Here is a 19,263-nt window from a genome sequence, read left to right on the forward strand (position 1 = left end):
GTGTAGGAAAAAAGAATTTATCAGAAGAGACACTGGGACTAGGAAATGTGGGTGTCCCTTCAAGCTTCGTTGCAAGCCAGTGGTTGGAGGAGAAGGCTGGATGGTGAAGTTGATTTGTGGAGTGCATAATCATGAATTGGCCAACTCATTAGTTAAACATCTATATGCGGGGCGATTGACTAAAGCTGAAAAAACACTTATTGCTGATATGACGAAGTCCATGGTGAAACCAAGAAACATTTTGCTAACTCCAAAGGAACACAATGCCAATAGATGTATGACCAATAAACAGATATACAATGCAAGAAGTGCATTTCGTTCTTCCACAAGAGAAAGCGATCTTGAAATGCAACATCTGATGAAGCTTCTTGAACGTGATTAGTATATTCATTAGCACAAAATAAAGGATGAAGACGTGGTTCGTGATATCTTTTGGTGTCACCCTGATGCAGTGAAGTTAGTCAACACATGTAATTTGGTGTTTTTGATAGACAACACCTACAAAACAAATCGATACAGACTCCTACTGCTCGATTTTGTTGGGGTGACACCAACTGGGATGACATTCTCTGCCGGTTTTGCATATGTGGAGTGTGAACCCGTTAATAATTTGGTTTGGGCTTTACAACGCTTTCAAGACCTTTTTTTAAAGTGTGATGCTTTACCTGTAGTTATTGTCAATGACAGAAACCAAGCATTGATGAATGCAATGAAGGCTGTATTCCCTAATTGTACAAATTTGTTGTGCAACTTTCACATAAACAAGAATGTGAAGGCCAAATGTAAATCACTAATTGGGCAAAAAAATGCTTGGGATTATGTCATGGATTGTTGGGGATGTCTGACTAATTGTCCTTCAGAACAACAGTTTGATGAATGCCTGAAGAAGTTCAAAATTGCTTGCTCACCTTGGCCAATGTTTGTTGACTATGTCAAGGAAACATGGATAATACCACACAAGGAAAAATTTGTTTCCGCCTGGACTAATAAGGTGATGCACTTAGGAAACACAACAACAAACAGGTATGAAATTGTTCAACTATTTCTATTAACGTTGATGAATTGATGGAATTGTATTATTGTATATGTTTATTTTTATTTGTGTATTTGAAATGTAGGGTTGAATCTACTCACTCGTCTGTGAAAAGATTGTTACAAAATAGCCTTGGAGACTTATGCAGTGTGTAGGATGCCATGAACAACATGATTACGTTGCAGCACACGGAGATTAAAGCATCATTTGAAACAAGTACACATGTCGTTGGACATGTCTTCAAAAAAACCTTATACAAGAGGCTTCTTGGAATGGTTTCAAGGTATGCTTTAAATAAGATTGTTGTTGAAATAGAGCGTGTTGACTATGCTGGCAAGAATCCTTCAAGTTGTGGTTGTGTGGTGAGAACCACGCTTGGTCTTCCTTGTGCTTGTGAGCTATCCAAATATGTTGGTGGTTGCATCCCATTGGATTCAATCCATATGTTTTGTTGGAGACTAAGTTTTTCTGACCAAGGGTTATCTGAGCCCGAAGTGAGCATCAAGGCAGAAATAGAAACAATATCCAAAAGATTCAAAGAACTTGATGTTTGTGGCAAGCTTACTCTGAAGACTAAACTTTGGGAAATTGCATACCAAAATCAGAATTCGATGTGTCCTCCTCCAGCAAAGGTTAACACAAAGGGGGCACCGAAGAAACCTATGAGCAGGAACCCAAGGTCAACAAAGTGTGATCCATCTTACTGAGAGTATGTAGATGCCTTTGAATCTATGCAAAATAGCAATTCATCGGTGAGGTGTACTGCATCATCCTCTGAGCAACTGAATCGAAGAACGATGATGCCCATGTTGGATTAGTTTCAGCCATTTATGCAGGACTTCATTGATAAGATTGTTGATGTCAAAGTTGATGGTAACTGCGGATATTAGTTGGTTGTTGGTTTATTAGGTATGGGTGAAGACTCTTGGTCGGTGGTCCGCTACCATCTTCTTAAAGAACTTGGGAAATTCTCAGAAGACTATATCCGGCTCTTTGGTGGCACGAAGAGATTTGAGGAATTAAGGATGTCACTACATGTTGATGGGTTAACCAAGGTATGTAAGTTATGTTTTTGCTTTTTAATACTTAACTTTACAATTAAGTTTGACGTGTATATTTGTTTCATTTAGGTGACTACGGATAAGTGTATGGATATAACGGACATGGGACATGTCATTGCATCAAGATATAATGTAATCGTTGTATCTTTGTCTAAACAACAAAGCATGACATTCTTTCCTCTTAGAAGTCAACCGCTGGCAAATTCTTCATTGCATTGTATAATTTGTATCGGTCATGTGTATGACAATCATTTTGTTGAGATACATTGTAGATATGAAGTGTTTTTTTTATATTTATGCAATGAGTTTTGTAGGATTGAGTTAACACTTTTTTCGCATGTACAACAAGTTTGTTTAAAAGAACATTGTCCTTTACCGCCTGTAGCATTGTTATGGTCTAGCAATTGTCATCCTCAGGCGAAGTTGTGACCAACTCCATATATTAGCAGAATGCAGCATTACAAGAGCTTCGTGATGTTTAACAGAGACTATGTTGGCATAAATGATGATTGAACATGTAATTTATAATGACTGATCATTTTGAATTGGATTTTCACATTACATTTATGTGTCTTTGTATATTTGTTACGTCCATAACAAAATTATTACTTAATTCTAAAAAAGCATGTATAATATATCGTTATCTGAGTTGACAACACATTGTGAAAAAGCATGTATGATAAATTGTTGTCTACGTTAACACAAAGCGTGCGACAGGACCTTGCACAACATGACTACACATGCAGATCCGATGCAAGGTAAAGCGTGTCACATCATTGGTGTAGTTGACAACACATACAGAAAGCATGTGCATGCATATTTTTAATTTTTAAAAAATGCAGCATTAATATTAAAACTCATCTATATATATGACACCGCCTAACACAATAAAAAACCACAAGTTTGAGTTGTAACCCAACTCTTACAAAAAACTATGGCATTTTTGGGAGAGACAAACAGTCAGACAGTTGTGAACTCCACATTAAGCTTTATTTTTCCAAATGGATCCATTGTTCACAACGGCAGTGGTGTTTGTTTTCAAGCTTCCACTCTAGTTCTCATTCGTGTACCTAACGGTTGTGATTTTCAAGTGTTAAAAACCAAAATACATAATACCTTTAAGCTAACCGACAAGCAATTTTTGGATGAAATTTACTACCGACAGCCTTTCACATATGCAGGTAATCAATTTCGGTTTCAATGTATGCAACTGAAAAATGATGCTGGTGTTAACACAATGTTAATGTGTAATCATCAATTTTCGTTTGTTGGTCTGATTGAGTTATTATGTACCATTGCAAGAACACCAGATGGTATTTTAAACTTACTTCAAGCCACTATGACCCCTACTCATGATGCCCTGCTATATTATAATAGGAGGTGAGACATGTCACGCCAAAATGAGTTTGTTAGTTACTTGTTCACAGAAAAAAAATCCCAAAAAGTTTGACATTCCTTTTGGATGTACCATGGATGAACTGAAATATTTGATCAAGCAAGTTGCATCTCATGAGATTCCCCTTTATGGTATTGACGAAACACAAACAGTAAGGTGATTGTTTTTTCGACAACTAAGCCACCATGAGTATTCAGAAAAAGTTATCAAATTTGAAATAATTGAACTCAAAACCAATGATGACGTGATAAAGGTGTTAATTGAGTCTAACTACTAGAAAAAGATTGGGCCAATAGAAATTTTAGTTGTTTTTAGTAAACCTGTAATGGAAATGGAAGACGAGTTGTCCTTGTCGCAAAATTAGCATGAGTTAGTTGTAGTATTTGATGCAAATTTAATTTCGTTCGACTATGTTGAAGTTAATGTAGTGTTTGAATTAATGTATCGCATAATCGTTCCTTTTTTTGTTTTTCTGGAAATGGAACACGACTTGTCGTTCTCTGTTAAATATTATTTCTACTACTTTTACTTTTTTGTCGGTGTTGCAAATTTATTTTAAATATAAAAAAAACAACTACAACAAACGAAAAATAAATTAATTTTAAAGATTACAATTAGACAAATTATTTAAACTCAAGTAGTTCATTTTTTTTAAAAGAAACTACTATAAAATTAAAATTTAATTAAAATATATTTTGTCATAAATTAAAAATAATTTAATGTTGAACTAATTAAAAATATTTAACAAAGTATATTTAACTCTGATGCAAAATATGGAAATCAAGAAAATAAATAAATTATATGAGTCAATTATTAATTTAATATAATATATAATGCTTGAAATTAGAAGGTTTTATTTTTTAGTCTCTCAAATTAGAAGGTTTTATTTTTTAATCTCTTAAAAAAAATATAAATGTTACGTCAAATTTAAGGAACTAAGAAATACAAATTTTTATCTGAGGAGACAAATTAAAAAGAATATTTTTTTAATTTGAAAGAATAAAAATATAAAATTTTATTTGCAGACTAAATAAATATTTTTTTTAATTTGAGGGACTAAAAATATAATTAAACCTTAATAGAATTATGGGTAATTTTTATGAGATGCAACTAATTGGTTGAGACTATATTTTGGAAAAGATGTGTTTGTATTTTACCCTCTCTAGTTTATTATATTTACATCCACCACTCCTCAATTTCTTCTTTTTTTTTCAAGTATTTGATTTAAAAATAAAATTTTATGGTTTTTTCAATAATAATAGCTACTAACTACTTTTGTTGCTCCCAATGAGTTAAGATCTTAAATTATTACTAATTATGTTTTATTTCCTTAAGCAAAATCTTGGATCTAAATATTTTGAATGAAAAAATATGATTGAATGAAGAAATCCTACTTAAGATGATTAGTAAAGCTTTCCAGTAAAGATTAATCTTTAATGAACAAATTCACACAAATATTAATTAAGATGAAAAAAAATAATTATAAACATGAAAATTATTACTGCTAGTTGAGCTTAATTTTGACTGTTTCAATTGATGAGCCTATCATCAGTTTGATTTGTTATTAATTTATTTTGTCGAGCCCTTGGATTCAATTTATGATTCATGATTGGATCGATCATCTAGACGACATCAACCAGGTGCTTATAATTATACCTAGTATAGTGATAATTAAAATTTAAAACATATTTAAAAAAACACTTTTCAAAAAATTATTTAATAGGCAGCGAGTTGATCACAATCCTAATATCATCCATTAAGCTAGATTAGGCAATCCTAACATAGAGATCGAATTTCAACATAAAATGTGTAAATAAACTACGACTGATCCGTGCGCCGCCTGCGTCAAGACCTAACATATACTAGCTAGTTTTGTGTGACACTCCTGATAATCCTGAGGCATTCTTCGATCAGCTCATGTGTCGATGTGCTTGGCGTGACCACCCCTGGGTTGAGATGGCTCTCCAACCTCTCCGCAATCGCATGGCAAGCTTCCTGTTAAATACAAAACAAACAAATTAGACAAATTATTATGAAAAAATTGACGTAAATGACGTAAATTATTAGTAACACTTACCACTGCATGTCTCGGCTCGGCCACATCGGACCTTGCAGATGTCGACGGTGCTGCTGGCTTCGTGATCGGACAGATATCTGTGTCTGGATCCTGAGTGGCAACTCTGGGCTGCGTAGCATGACCATTTGCCCGAGGATCTGATGGCTCACTGCCCTGGCACAACGCAAAAGAACCAGTCCATGTAGTCGCTGACACACTGCCCTGGCACAACGCAGCTGTCACCTGCTGCAGCCATATGGTCCGAATAGTGCATCCACCTGTCATGTATATCATCAAACGACACCCATGAATCGGCAGGCGGAGCAGGAATGATCTAGGTGTATCCAAACTACCGCATGACTCTCTCTGGTCGGTAATACACAGCAACAGACCCCCAACGCAGCAGACCGGAATAACATGAAATCATATGGAAGTCCCGGACCAGTCGGTGCTCCCCATATGGGATCCAACAGACATCCAGAATTCAGAGTCAGTCCAGGCGCTCCCTGTACGTCGGTGTACGTATGGTCTTCACGGTCTTCTTCGTAGCAATCCACCTATAGGCACACGGTGAATCCTCGTCGTAGTCCGGATCAGCAATGGACTACGCGACTGAGGGAAAATGATCGTATATCTAGCACTACAGAGGTAACATGAAAATCATAAAAATTAATAATGAAAGTCTAAAAAAATTTCAAGTTAAACATTGTTGAACCTCAATGAATCAAAAACATGTTTGTTACCTGCAACATCGTGATGTAACCACTAAGCTGTCGGCTGGTGCTGATAGAAGCATCATTCAGGTGGTTGTACATATGCACCAGCATAACTACTCCCCATGCGTACCTCCTAGTCTGACTGAGGTCACGAAGGGTCTCCAAAAACACAACATGAACATTGGTTGCACTCTTGTTAGCGAAAAGAGTGCAACCCAAAAGATGAAGAAGAAACGTGTGAGCCGCAGCTGTCCAATGTTCTGCCTGGCATCGTCGCTCATAGATATCACGTACCCATTGCAGGAGTACATACGGTCCACGACACTGCGCTGTCTCAGCCGTGGCAGCCTCTACAGTGACCATCAATAACTCCACCAGCATCTGTACAACATCATCCACGTGCACGGGCTGAAAGGCATGCAAGTCACCAATCACGGGCAGATTCAGAAGAGACGTGATGTCATCCAGCGTGATCGTCACCTTTCCCACAGGGAGATGAAAACTAGAAGTCTCCCGGTGCCACCGCTCGACAAACGATGACAAAAGTCCCCGATCGCCAGTGTCTATGGAACACGCGATCAGAGGACTTAGTGTTGTCCCAGCAACTAGCCCCTCAATGGCAAGGACAGACCTGTCTAAACTATGCACCTTTCTCCCGTGAAAGGATAACTTCAACTCAGGACGCTCCTGAATTGAAGTATAAAGGAACACATAATTAGTTAACATCATCTTTTAAAGGAAAACAAATTTCAATGATAAAGTATAATTAACAACTAACTAAAATTCAATATTATAAATACCTCTCTCATCCATATGTTACCTGCAATGTGATCCACATACTCGGTCAGCACAGATCGGTCCCTCGGACCACCCGGAAATCCCTCAAGCTCATCCTCAGCAGCCTGTGCGCCTGTGTCTGCAGGAGTGTCTACCCCAGTGTCCTGTACATCACCTCCTGCTATCGGCTCATCCGCATATACGTCAGCCTCAACCGAAGCTCCATCAGCATCTGTCGCAGAGACCACTGGCTCATCGTTCGCAACAGTGACAGGTACTTGTTGCCTACGTGCGGATGCCGTAGGCCGTTGACGCTGCGGAGCATCATCAGAATCATCATGATCTCCTCTACCCACACCTCTGCCAGTATCGTGCCCTAAGGCACGACCTAATCCTCGGGTCCTAACCATGATCTGCAAATGTCTACCGCAAATTCCATCATTGATTTCATTCACTTAAATTTCATTGGTCTAATGCAAATTTCATTGACTCAAAGTCATGCAAGTTGTCAGGATTTCATTGACTGTAGGGCTATCATTCAGTCAATTATTTATTTGAAAGGTTGTTAGGATTTCATTTATGTATTTGAAAAGTTTAGTTTAAATGTGTATTTTTAAGAACGAAAAGCTACTCATGTTGATAGTACGTAATATATATGTTTCAAGTGAAAGCTCCTAAAATGGTAATTTACAATGGAAATTATTTAAAAGTTGTTTTGTAACGGTGATAGAAGTAGGCTTCCAGCATAGCAGTGTAGGCCTGCTTCGATCACATTTGATGGAGAGGGAGAAAGAGGAAGATAAAGACTAGATCTTATGATTTCTCTTGAACTAGACCTTGTGTATATCTGGCATTAGTTGAAGTTAGCTCAAGCCTTCAAGTATCATGATACATCTTCATATCTGAAGGTGGTTGGAAACAAATTAAAGGATATATTAGAGGTATGCAAGCTTTCTGACCATATTGAATAAAAATTGAAGGTGCATTTATATTACTTTACAACACCACAACACAATCTAACAGCTCTAATTAATTAAACCAGAGATAGTGAACAATTACTATTGCTTAGTAGACGAGTATTTAGGGTAATTTCAAAATGGGGTGATTGTTATTTAGAGTTGAGATCTGTTTTGGCAAATTTGTCAGAGTAACCAGTTGTTGTCTTATGCCTCTTACTAAGTGGTTATTTTGCTTCAAAATATGATTATCATCTCTGTAGTTGGAATTATCTATTTCCCCTTCGAATTATCTTGGCAGTTGGAACTTATAACACTATCACGGACAAGAGTGATGTGTATAGCTTTTGGGTTGTGCTTATTGAGATGATATCATCAATGCCAGCAGTTTTAGCAGCCAGGGAAAGAGATGAAGTTAACTTGGCAAATATTGCGATGAAAAAGATTCAAGCAGGAAAGCTTAGTGAGCTTGTAGACCCATCCTTTGGGTTTGAGTCAAACCAACCAACAAAACTTTGTACAAACTCATGTGTAGCTAAACTATATGTACCAGATTTTTCTTCTAGAAAATATGAGAAATAGTAAATTGCATGTTATTAATTACTAATCAAAACTAAATTGTTGTTCCACCTGCTTTTAAGTTCCCAATAGACAATAGGGGGAGATTTGAAGGCTGAAACAAAAGTTTGAGAGTCAACAAGGTTTGTGTGAGTTGTAATCCCGCTTCGGTTTCCTTAGTTTGTGAGTACTTTGTCCTAATTCTTTGACTCTGGTGACACTCCTTAGTTTCTGAAGTGCTATTGGATGTATAGGTTAAAATTGTAGTGTGCATTGTGGTTATGGGAATATTGCCACATTTTTGCATTGGATCTATAGGTTATGTCACGTACTTTAGAGCATGCTTTGATGAACGGAATAGTTAGGAAAGGGAACAAGATGGAACACATATGCAACCATTAACTCCACTTATAAGGTGGTTTTCAACCATTAACCCTCAAAATTGAATGATAACAATTAAAACAGAAACAAATAAAATGTACTATGCATAGTAAACTTTAATTCGAACCAAAAAAGCTTCCAAGATTATAATATACAACATCACAGTTACCAATGCTCTTGCTAAATTGACAAAGCAAATTGTGACAACAATCTAATAAGAATGATCCAAATTAGAGGTATTATTTAATCTTCTACCAAAGTAATACTCAATGTTGGAAAAAGAAAGTCTATAATATATAAAGTAGTTACAATTCAGAGTTCAAACAAACACCTTAGCTCCTTCATTTAATATTCAACATTGATAGCGTAGAAGTGCAAAGAAAGGGAAGATAGCATGAAACAAAGAGAGCAGACTTACCTGAGAATTCGTGTAACTAACAACTCGTGAGAAATAAAGAACCTTGATGAGTAAGCTGCAAATTTCAGAACAAAAAGACACCAAATTCAAATGTTATTATATTCTACACATAATCCCCCAAATTTCAAACTATTATAAACTTAATCAACTAACCCTAAATCCTAATTTCAAAAAAAGTCACTATTTATCAAATATTTGTCAATTTTAAAAATTCTTGCATGTGAGCTAACTTTAATCTTTGGATCAAAAACAATTTTCCTAACTTGCTACTCAATTAGGTTGCTTCACTACTTACTCTAAATGACAACAACTACTACAAAAGACATTGGTAATAATAGAAGATATAAGACTAATCTTGAACCTTCAGCTTAACTTTTAAGTGTAGGTCTTGGACATAATATTAAAACATCTACATCACTAAGCAGTCAAGACTAAGAGCTTTATTCTTGTCAACTAGATTCTACTAATTAAATTTGAATTTTAAAATGAGGCACAATCAGCCTGTGCATTGTCCTCATTTAAATTTTAATATGCACTCCAATGATGGCTTTCAGGAGAGTTGATCCTTGACAAACAATATATTCAACTGGGAAAGCAAATCAAATTATAAAAATATATGTATTTTTCAACAATATATTGAAGACTACGGATCAACTTGATCCGTAAGCATCTTCCGGATCACCTTAATCCATAAGGAGCTTACGAATCAACTTGATCTGTAAGTTTCTTCAACATCTTACGGATCAAGTTGATCCGTAATCTTCTATATTGCTAACTACTATGTATGGATCATCTCTGCACCTATATAGATCAACTAAGAACGCCGGAAAATGAATACAAAACGTTGCTAACCTCGACAATGCCGACGCACGGAGGGAGAACACCACCCTCAATTTGCCTGGGCTACTCAACACCAACGGTGGCGCGGTCGCAGAACATGGACTCTCGGCACGGAGGAAGAAGACAACGCTCATGGGGGGAACAAACGCGGCACAGAGGATGACGACGGTGGGTGAAACTTTTTTTAGACCAGGGTAGAGTGAAAGGAAGAAGAATGCGGGTGAGGTGAGGTGAGGGGTCAGGAAGAAGAAGAAAAAATGGTGAGGGGTGAGGAGGAAGAAGAAGGCCAACGCGGGAGGAAGGGAGGGAGAGAGACTGAACTATTTTTTTAAAAAAAATAAATTAAGGCAGGGGTACCAAAGTCTTTTTACATGAACTGCTAGGTGCATTAGCAAAAATGATTGGTGCACCTAGCACCACTCTTTTATTTTATGCAACCAGGTTGCCTTGAATTCCAAGTACCAACAGGAGATTATATTTGTAGCTATTAATAAAAGTATTTATTTTCTTTGATTTACATATTTTTTATTTATGAATTATCTTTTAATATGCATATTTTTTTTTATTTCTTTCATAAATCTTTCAAATGTAACCGTCATCACATCTCCTAAAAAAATCTGTTATTACTATTTTTTTAACTACTTTTCTTTTTCTTTTTTTAAGAAAATAAAGATAAAGGCACAAAGCCTGTCTTTTTCAACTAGTCTAAATTTAATGATTATCCACTTATGGTGTCATCCAATAAAAATTATTGTTTGAATTATTTTAAAAATAAAAAACTTATCATATATGATATATTATGATTAGATGATTTTGTAAAACTTTTTATATGTGCATTAATCTTTTTATCAATATAATTTGTCCTATTTCTCCTTTCAAAAACAAATTGTCCTATTTCTATTTATTGGCTAAAAAAATGCGCCTCCTAAGGAGAGAAGAGACAGTTGAGAATTTCTAATTGATATTATTAGATCTTCTTAATCGTCTTACTCTTTTGATTTATCATTTTTTATCATTATCTCTAAATTTAATCTCAATTTTTTTTTAAAAAAAATCTATTTATAAATTTTTTGATGCAATACATAAATTAAAATACTAGTATTTCAATATATCAAATTCAACTTAATATACTTCTAAAGGATAATTAACCATAAGCCATGACGATGTGTTGTGATAATTATATAATATTTAATAAATACTGCTTATATGATTGAGTAACTATCATATTTTTATAACATTCACTTTGGATTATGATTATTGGATTAAAAATGTTGAGTTTTCCTCACACAGCATGTACCCTTAAAAAGAGTGTTTCAGGATATACAATCCAAACATTTGTACGAGATTACTATACTCAATCACTCTTAAAATACAATTCTATATTTATACACTATAAGTTATTTAAATTTTTTTTCACTAAGTATTATTAAAAAATATACACTATTAATTAATTAAAAATTATTTTAAATATAACTTTTAAAACAATTATCATAAAAATTAATAAATTTATGTACATATCAAACTGTGATAAGATGTTAGTGCAAAAGTAGATTTCAATTAATTTACATATTGTGTATAAATATTTTTATTTTTATTTATTTTATCTTTTTATATCACTACTAAAAAAGTGTATTTTATTACACGTATCTAAATTTGATTGTTGCAAAACCGTCGTTGTTCAAGATGGAGACAATTTTGTAAATACCATTGTCGCAAAATCGTCTTTGAATTTGGACAATTTTAAATTTAAAGTGCGGTCGGTCATTCCTTTCCTTTCACTCACTTCACTCGTTATCTTCTCTCTTCTTTCCAATGCTTTCTCTCATCTTCCCAAGGCTATGGAGAAGACACATCTGGATATGAACGAGGAGGGTGTCCCCCCCACCGCCTTACGCGAGGTGTCTCTCCTTCAACTTCTCTCCCAATCCATCTACATCTGACACAGTCACATTTGTCATCAATTCTCGTTCTCTTGCAGTTTTAGACACAAGAGTAGTGGATCCATTTATTGCACCAAACACTCTTCTAAGTTCTGAGCTAGTGAGCTTGCAATGACCATTATCTCCGATTTCAACGAAGAGGAGTAGAAACCCACTCACTCTTCACCACCGCAACCCCAATCCTCTTCCTCTTTGTCTTCGTTCAGTGCTACTTTTGATCGGTCAAACCATATCGCTTTTCTAGAGAGAGTCTTCGAGTTCTTCTCCGAACACAACAACTTTCTGGAGACGGAGAGCGCCGAGAAGGTGATAGTGTCACTATTGCAGGCCGTTGAAGAGAAGTGGGAGTTTCTCAAGGTGGAGATAGAAAAGGCCGAGAAGAAGCAGAGAAAGGACCTTAAGGCCTCAGAGGAGAAGGGGAAATCCGACAATATGTTGAAGGAAGAAAAGGAACCCAAAGCCAAAGACACCAACAAAGACGAAAGTGCCTCCAGAGGTACACCCAAGAAAGCATATCTTTTGCTTTCTTTGATATTAGTTCCTTGCTGAATTAATGGACAAGTCTCGTGTACATAAAATTTTAGATGGTGATGGTTTCAAGAACATGTGGATTTACTGCTTACATGAAATACGCAAATTAAATACAACACTTTGTTTTGGTCAATAGAATATTTTGTATATATAAAAACTATTTCTTTATTTAATATCTTTTGGGTTTAGGTTTTTTTGTAGAAAAGTATTGAAAATATCTATATTAAGGTCATTGCTCCAGTGGACCATTTCATAGGTGGTCCATTGTACATCATTATTTTTAGCTCTTAGATCAATTAAGATGCAAAGTTTTATTATACACCTTCCCATATTTTAACTTTCTCCTTCTTCATCTTCTTTGTAATCCTCTCCCTCTCTTCCTACAACCTTCATGGTGCCTCTATTTCTATTTGCCATGCACTACCATCACTTTTCCCCCCTGCTTCTTATCCGTACTCTCCCTTCCTCTCTCACAACCTCCGATGGAACCTCCAAGCCCGCTCACACCTTCGCTTTCTCTTCTATGAAAATCAAAACCCATCCACTATTTCTGAAAATCAAAATCCAATTCTTATTCTTATTCAAGAAAAAAAACCCATAAATTTAAAACCCACCCCACTATGGTGCATCATATTTTTTCTTCCTCTTTCTTATCTCACCACATCAATGCAAATTAGGAATTTGAAAAGCATGGTATGACATCAAGCAGAAACGGAGAGCAAAACTGAGGCAAGAGACAAAGAAGGAAAATTTTCTCCCTTCATTGTTTAAAACCTTGTTGAAAAATCCAAATCAATTGGAGCGCAAGAACAAAATTGTTGAAAAAGTTTTTGATTTTTTACATACCAATGTTGTTACTGATAGAAAGTGTTAGATTTCATCTTAAAATCAATTGGCATCAAGTGAAGTTGCCCAACAGATATATAAGTTGCACTCCAAGGAGTGAGGCAGCCGATGTGGGACTTGAATATTTCCCAATAGAAAGAGCTTGTGGTCAATGTTGTGAAGTGAAAGTGATGAATCTAAAGGATATGTGAAGAAATTAAAAGAGGAAACAAACGTCAACGCCACCCGTAATTGCCTCTAGCGGTGGCGAAGGTGGAAGTTGTAGAAGAGGAAGAGGATTACAGAGTAGATGAAGATGGGAAAAGTTATAATATGAGAGGGTGTATAATAAAACTTTGCACCTTGATTGATTTGAAGACTAAAAAAAATGGTATATAATGGACCACCGATGAAGTGATCCATGAGAACAATAACCCTATTTAAATCCAACTCAATTGCCACATTCAAATTATAATGAGAATCTGAATGATCGTTGGACTCCAACCTTTTTAGATCATCATCACCTTTGATTATGATTTACTTTTTCTTGATTCATTTCACTTGTATTATTACATTTTTATTTGTGATTATAATCTTTCTTATTTAATTTATACTTACATTGTTTATCGTCACTTGAATTCAGATGTAGCATTCATTCTAAGATAGGAAGATAATCTATAACTAAAAATAAGAAAATATAAAATTTTGTTGTACACATTTTTTGTGCTATATTTTACTCGTATACCTACTTACATAAACTATTATTTCTTTCCTACTATCTTAGTTTATGTTGCCTCACTCTTGCTTTACTTCCCCTTAATTCCACTCCCCAAATCATCCACACACCCTCTAATTGCATTATACATACCACCCATTACCATTTAACTTAGCTTTTATTATATTTTTAGTTATTTTATTTATATTTTTAAATAAAAATAGAGACACGCGAAATATCTCTATTCGCATATCAATAATAATAAAATAATATTTATTAGACAGATAGTTTGTAATTCCATTCAACAAGTTCCAAATGAACACATATGGCAGATCCTTTTATTCTTTTTGAAGATGGTTGGCTATTTGGCACGACGCACTGCTAATCTACTGTTATTTGATGCCTTTGAAATAGACGAGTTAGCATCAAACCAGAATTTGAATTTAAGACTTGCATAGATGTGGTGGTTATAGTGTTAAGGAACAAGTTATTGACTTCGAACTGCTTGTGGGATTCGTATTATTAACTTTTCCCCCCTTCTCGTCTATCTCTCTACAGTTTTATTTTATTTTGTCTTTTCCCCCCTAGAAGTGCGATTACCTCAACCTCACGTACACACAACTTTATAAATTTAATTTATATGCATTGTTTATGAAAATATTTTTGCATAAACATATCTAATAGAAATTCATCTTGTTGCCAAATTATATAAATAAATATGATGTAGCATAGGGTGAATTTATGTCCGTATAAAAATATTTTATATTATCAGTATATAAATTAAATTCAATAATTATTTTCCAAGCACATAAGATATATTCATTCTTATTAATTAAAAATATAATTTGCTTGTGAAATAGGGAGGTGTGAACCAAAATAAGAACAATCACAATTAATGATCAAATTTAGCAACAGGTTAATGACAGTCATTATTAAGCCGCTGTAGTCGTGACAGCTGATTGATTTTTGTCATTAATTTTTTTTTTTACTTAAGTCCTTTAGTGATTAAATTTATGACTGATAACTCCAGTTTCTAATATAAGTACTTAAATCTATTGTCAATTCCTTTACTAATCGTGTAATATTTTAAAGTGTTAGTTAAAGTGATTGATTATTTAGTAACAAACAATAAGTGGTCGCAAATGGTTATTTGTTTTTATGGACATAAAAAAGTTTGATCGTCAAATTGATATCATGTGTATATTATGCAACCAAATATATTTAAGGGAGTGTTTATTTCAAGTTATCTTTACTTATTTTTAGGAATATGAGGTTGGAAAAAATTATTTCCATATTTGTTATGGGGCAAGTTATATAACGATTCATAGACATCTTTATTAATGGGAAAGAGATATTCTCGTGTTCATGCCAATTTTTATTCCTGAGGGAGAGAGTGGGTAAGTTGATTCCCATGGAGGTGGGAATGCATTTACGTGAGTAAAAAAAATTCAGAAGTAGTCTTATTACCCACTACCCATGATGGCATCTACAGTTTTCTGATGGCTTTTTTTTTTTTTCCTTAATTAATAGCATTTATGTTAAAAGTGTAATGGGGGAGGGTACAATGACAGCCAAACACATATGTGGTGTGGTGTTGGCTTTTTTTTTTAACAGAAGTATTGTCTTTTTTCTGCAAAAGGAAAATAAGCGTTAATTGTTAAAAAAATATTAATAATTTGTAAATATAAATGATATTAAAAATTAGTTATAGAATACGCATAGTTGTAGTGTTCAATTTTTGTGTGTATTATAGTAAAAATTAATATCTTTTATATGATAGGAGCATTTTGATAATTAAAACATATATTTCCAGAAAAATATATTATGAACCAAACACATGTGTTAAAGTACACTAAATGCATCTGAAAGGTCCCCTTAAAAACCGGTTCATAAGGGGGTGGTCTACCAAGTTATATAAGCACTCATGTTCGTTAACCACTCGATGTGAGACTCTCAACACGCCCCCTCGATTCGTCACCACAAAGCGAGGACTAGTGGCACTATCCACACCGGGCAGAACCTAGTTCTGATACCATGTTAAAGTGCAGCAAAGGCATCCGAAAGGTCCTCTTAACGAACATGATGAGTGCTTATATAGCTTGGTAGGCCACCCCCTTATGAACCGATTTTTAAGGGGACCTTTCGGATGCCTTTGCTGCACTTTAACATGGTATCTAAGCTAGGTTTTGCCCGGTGTGGATAGTGCCGCTAGCCCTCGCTTTGTGGTGACGAGCCCTGGCTCGAGGGGGCGTGTTGAGAGTCCCACATCGGGTGGTTAACGAACATGATGAGTGCTTATATAGCTTGGTAGGCCACCCCCTTATGAACCGATTTTTAAGGGGACCTTTCGAATGCCTTTGCTGCACTTTAACAACATGTGTTTAAATGGTTCCCGAAAATATCAAAAACATTTTCATTAAAAGACTTGGGAATGCTATTCCCAAAAGCAAAGGCATCTGAAAGTATTTTAAAAGCTTTTCTAAACTTTACAATAATTTACACATAGAGCTTTTTAGGCAAAGAATGAAATAATGAGTGCTTCAAATCATGCTTCATGTCTTCAAAGCTTCTAGTATTTATAGGTCTCCTTCAATCAAGTATTTGTTGTCTCTAAATAGACGTATTTTCTCTCTTTAAGTTTACATCTGAAGAAAATAGTCGTTGAGGAATTAAATGTGTGCATTAAATGCACTACATCTTCATGCTAAGAAACCACTCTTCATCGTTGACGTGTTGAACACTTTAGCATGAAACCACTTCTTTTTATAGGTCTCCTTCAATCAAGTATTTGTTGTCTCTAAATAGATGTATTTTCTCTCTTTTAAGTTTATGTCTGAAGAAAATAGTCGTTAAGGAATTAAATGTGTGCATTAAATGCACTACATCTTCATGCTAAGAAACCACTCTTCATCATTGACGTGTTGAACACTTCAGCAGGAAACCACTTCCTTTTGTGTCAAAGCAAGTTTGTGTTGTAGAGTTCTTCTTTTGATGGTGTTTGAGGAATTTCAGAGTTTGACTTCATTTATTCTTCATAGGATTCAACAGATCCTTGGAGAATATCTCTGCAAAATAGATCTTAGACACAGAGTATTAAATAAATCTTAAATACCAACTTTAATGTCGTACCATATTATGGTTTCATCTTGCTACCATCTGAAACATCAGACGTAGACTTTGCGGAACATGTTCTGATAACGCATAAGACATAACTTTTAACATTTGTAATTGTTTACATCTAATCAAAATAATTAAGGATTCTGATTTGTCTTAAGACATAAATAGCTTTTGACCTAGCAATCTCCCCCCTTTTGATGATGTCAAATAAACACAAAATTAAAAGTTAAAGGTAGACTTGTAAGATATTGCATAAAAGCATTAGTCGATCTTCTCAGATGCAGAATATATATATATATATATATATATATATATATATATATATATATAATATATATATATATATATATATATATATATATATATATATATCTGTGTGTGTGTGTGTGACATATCATAATGCATCATAAGACCTTGAGATAAAGTTTGAATAGATAACATAAAACATCTCCTTTTATTCATATAAAGATTTTCACATCAAGAAGGTGTGTTTTAAGAACAAAATGAAAAGTTTAAGGCAAAAATTTAAAATTTTGAATCATAAAACTCCTTTAAAACTAATACTTTCTTCAGACTTTCACATTCCCCCTTAGATGATGTCTCACTTCAGCTTACTTTAACTTTTACTATTTCTTTTCCTTTTTTGGCAACTTCCTCATCAGGCTTCCTAAGAAACTCATCACCAAAGTTAGCAGAATCAGATGAGAGATGAATAGGACTACAAGGAGGCATTGGAGTATGAGGAGGTTTCCAACTAGTGGTCTCCTTATAAAAGTAATCCCCAATCATGGACCGCCTGTGAGCCTCTTTTTCAACATGAGCATGATCCAATAAGGCTTGAGTAAGGGCTTCTCTGGTTCTGGCAAGTTCAACTTCAAGAAGACGAACATAAGCGTGTCACGGTAGAGGATTATATACTTGGACAACCATGGAAGTAGAAGCAACTTCACCATTAGATTCAGCTTCTTCAATGATAAGATCCACATAGTGTGTAAAGAAGAATCTGAAGAAGGGCTAGAACACCACAAAGGAGAAGGTGTGATCAAACACAACATAAAACTCCTCTGTCCATGGACAAAAAATGTTTGATAAACGCCAAATTTACAGTATTTCCATATGCAATTTTGAGACGTTATTTGATACTTTAGTATATTTTAGGTCTTGTTTTGAATCAAATTCATTATGTTTTAGTTTTTATATATATATTTTAGATAGGAATTACGATTTTAGAAGTTTTTAATATGATTTTGTGATTTTTTACAGAGAAATAAAGCAATTTTACAAGGTAGGCTTGTTCAAGCGAGGTATAGGCCGCTGAAGCCAACTCAAACAAAGAAGCACACTAGACAGTGCGCCCAAAAACTGAATTGATTCAAAACAGAGATGATTATGGAGATATAACTCAAAGATAAATGAAGAAAATCACTTGGAAGTTAATTGCAACAATTAAAACAGATTATATCAGCTCAAGAGATAATTTTCTTGTATAGATTATATTATTTTGTAAATTAAGGAGATTATTTGCCTCTATTAAACACATCTATGATTCTATAAATAGAGAGACATAGGCAGCATAAAAAAAACACCTACACACCACCTTTCACTAAAAAACCCTCTTCTCTTCTCTCTTCTTGTATTTCATGAGTGGCTAGTTTCTTTTTTTAGCTAGAAGAGGAAAGGAATCAACCTTATTTGATGTAATTTTCCCACATTAATATGTTGTTTAAGTTCATTATCTTCCTTCTATACTTAATGCTTTGTGAGTTTGCGCACCTCATAGATGATTCCAGGAATTGACATGCACTTTGGCGAGTCTTATTGAAATCCAAACTGAATTGGATACTTAATTAGGGTTATCTCTAGGTATAGAATAATCTTGGTTAAGCCTCACTAATTCCCAAACGATAATGCTAATTGCTTGTGTTGGTTCGCCAAGGGATTGG

At 34.6% G+C, this 19,263-nt stretch overlaps 1 protein-coding gene across 1 annotated transcript; it reads right to left on the bottom strand.

Moving 5' to 3' along the window:
- Positions 1–6,036: 6,036 nt before the first annotated feature.
- On the bottom strand, positions 6,037–7,449 carry LOC102660021 (protein MAIN-LIKE 1-like). The gene is made up of 4 exons (XM_026128132.1): positions 7,063–7,449; positions 6,557–6,949; positions 6,290–6,454; positions 6,037–6,150 (listed from the first exon to the last, which is right to left on the bottom strand). Exons 1-4 carry the CDS (start codon positions 7,447–7,449, stop codon positions 6,037–6,039), a joined length of 1,059 nt encoding a protein of 352 aa, XP_025983917.1.
- Positions 7,450–19,263: the final 11,814 nt, after the last annotated feature.

This window comes from Glycine max, chromosome 4, assembly GCF_000004515.6.
Source record: "Glycine max cultivar Williams 82 chromosome 4, Glycine_max_v4.0, whole genome shotgun sequence".
Classification (NCBI taxonomy): Eukaryota; Viridiplantae; Streptophyta; class Magnoliopsida; order Fabales; family Fabaceae; genus Glycine; species Glycine max.

Excerpts from the sequence above, each read along its gene's own strand:
- LOC102660021 (XM_026128132.1), bottom strand. The coding sequence starts at position 7,449 with ATGGTTAGGACCCGAGGATTAGGTCGTGCCTTAGGGCACGATACTGGC. Across the intron at positions 6,455-6,556 it reads CGTATGTACTCCTGCAATGG|AGTGCAACCAATGTTCATGT; the intron begins GTACGTGATATC and ends TTCGCTAACAAG. Across the intron at positions 6,151-6,289 it reads GTTACATCACGATGTTGCAG|TCCATTGCTGATCCGGACTA; the intron begins GTAACAAACATG and ends TCAGTCGCGTAG.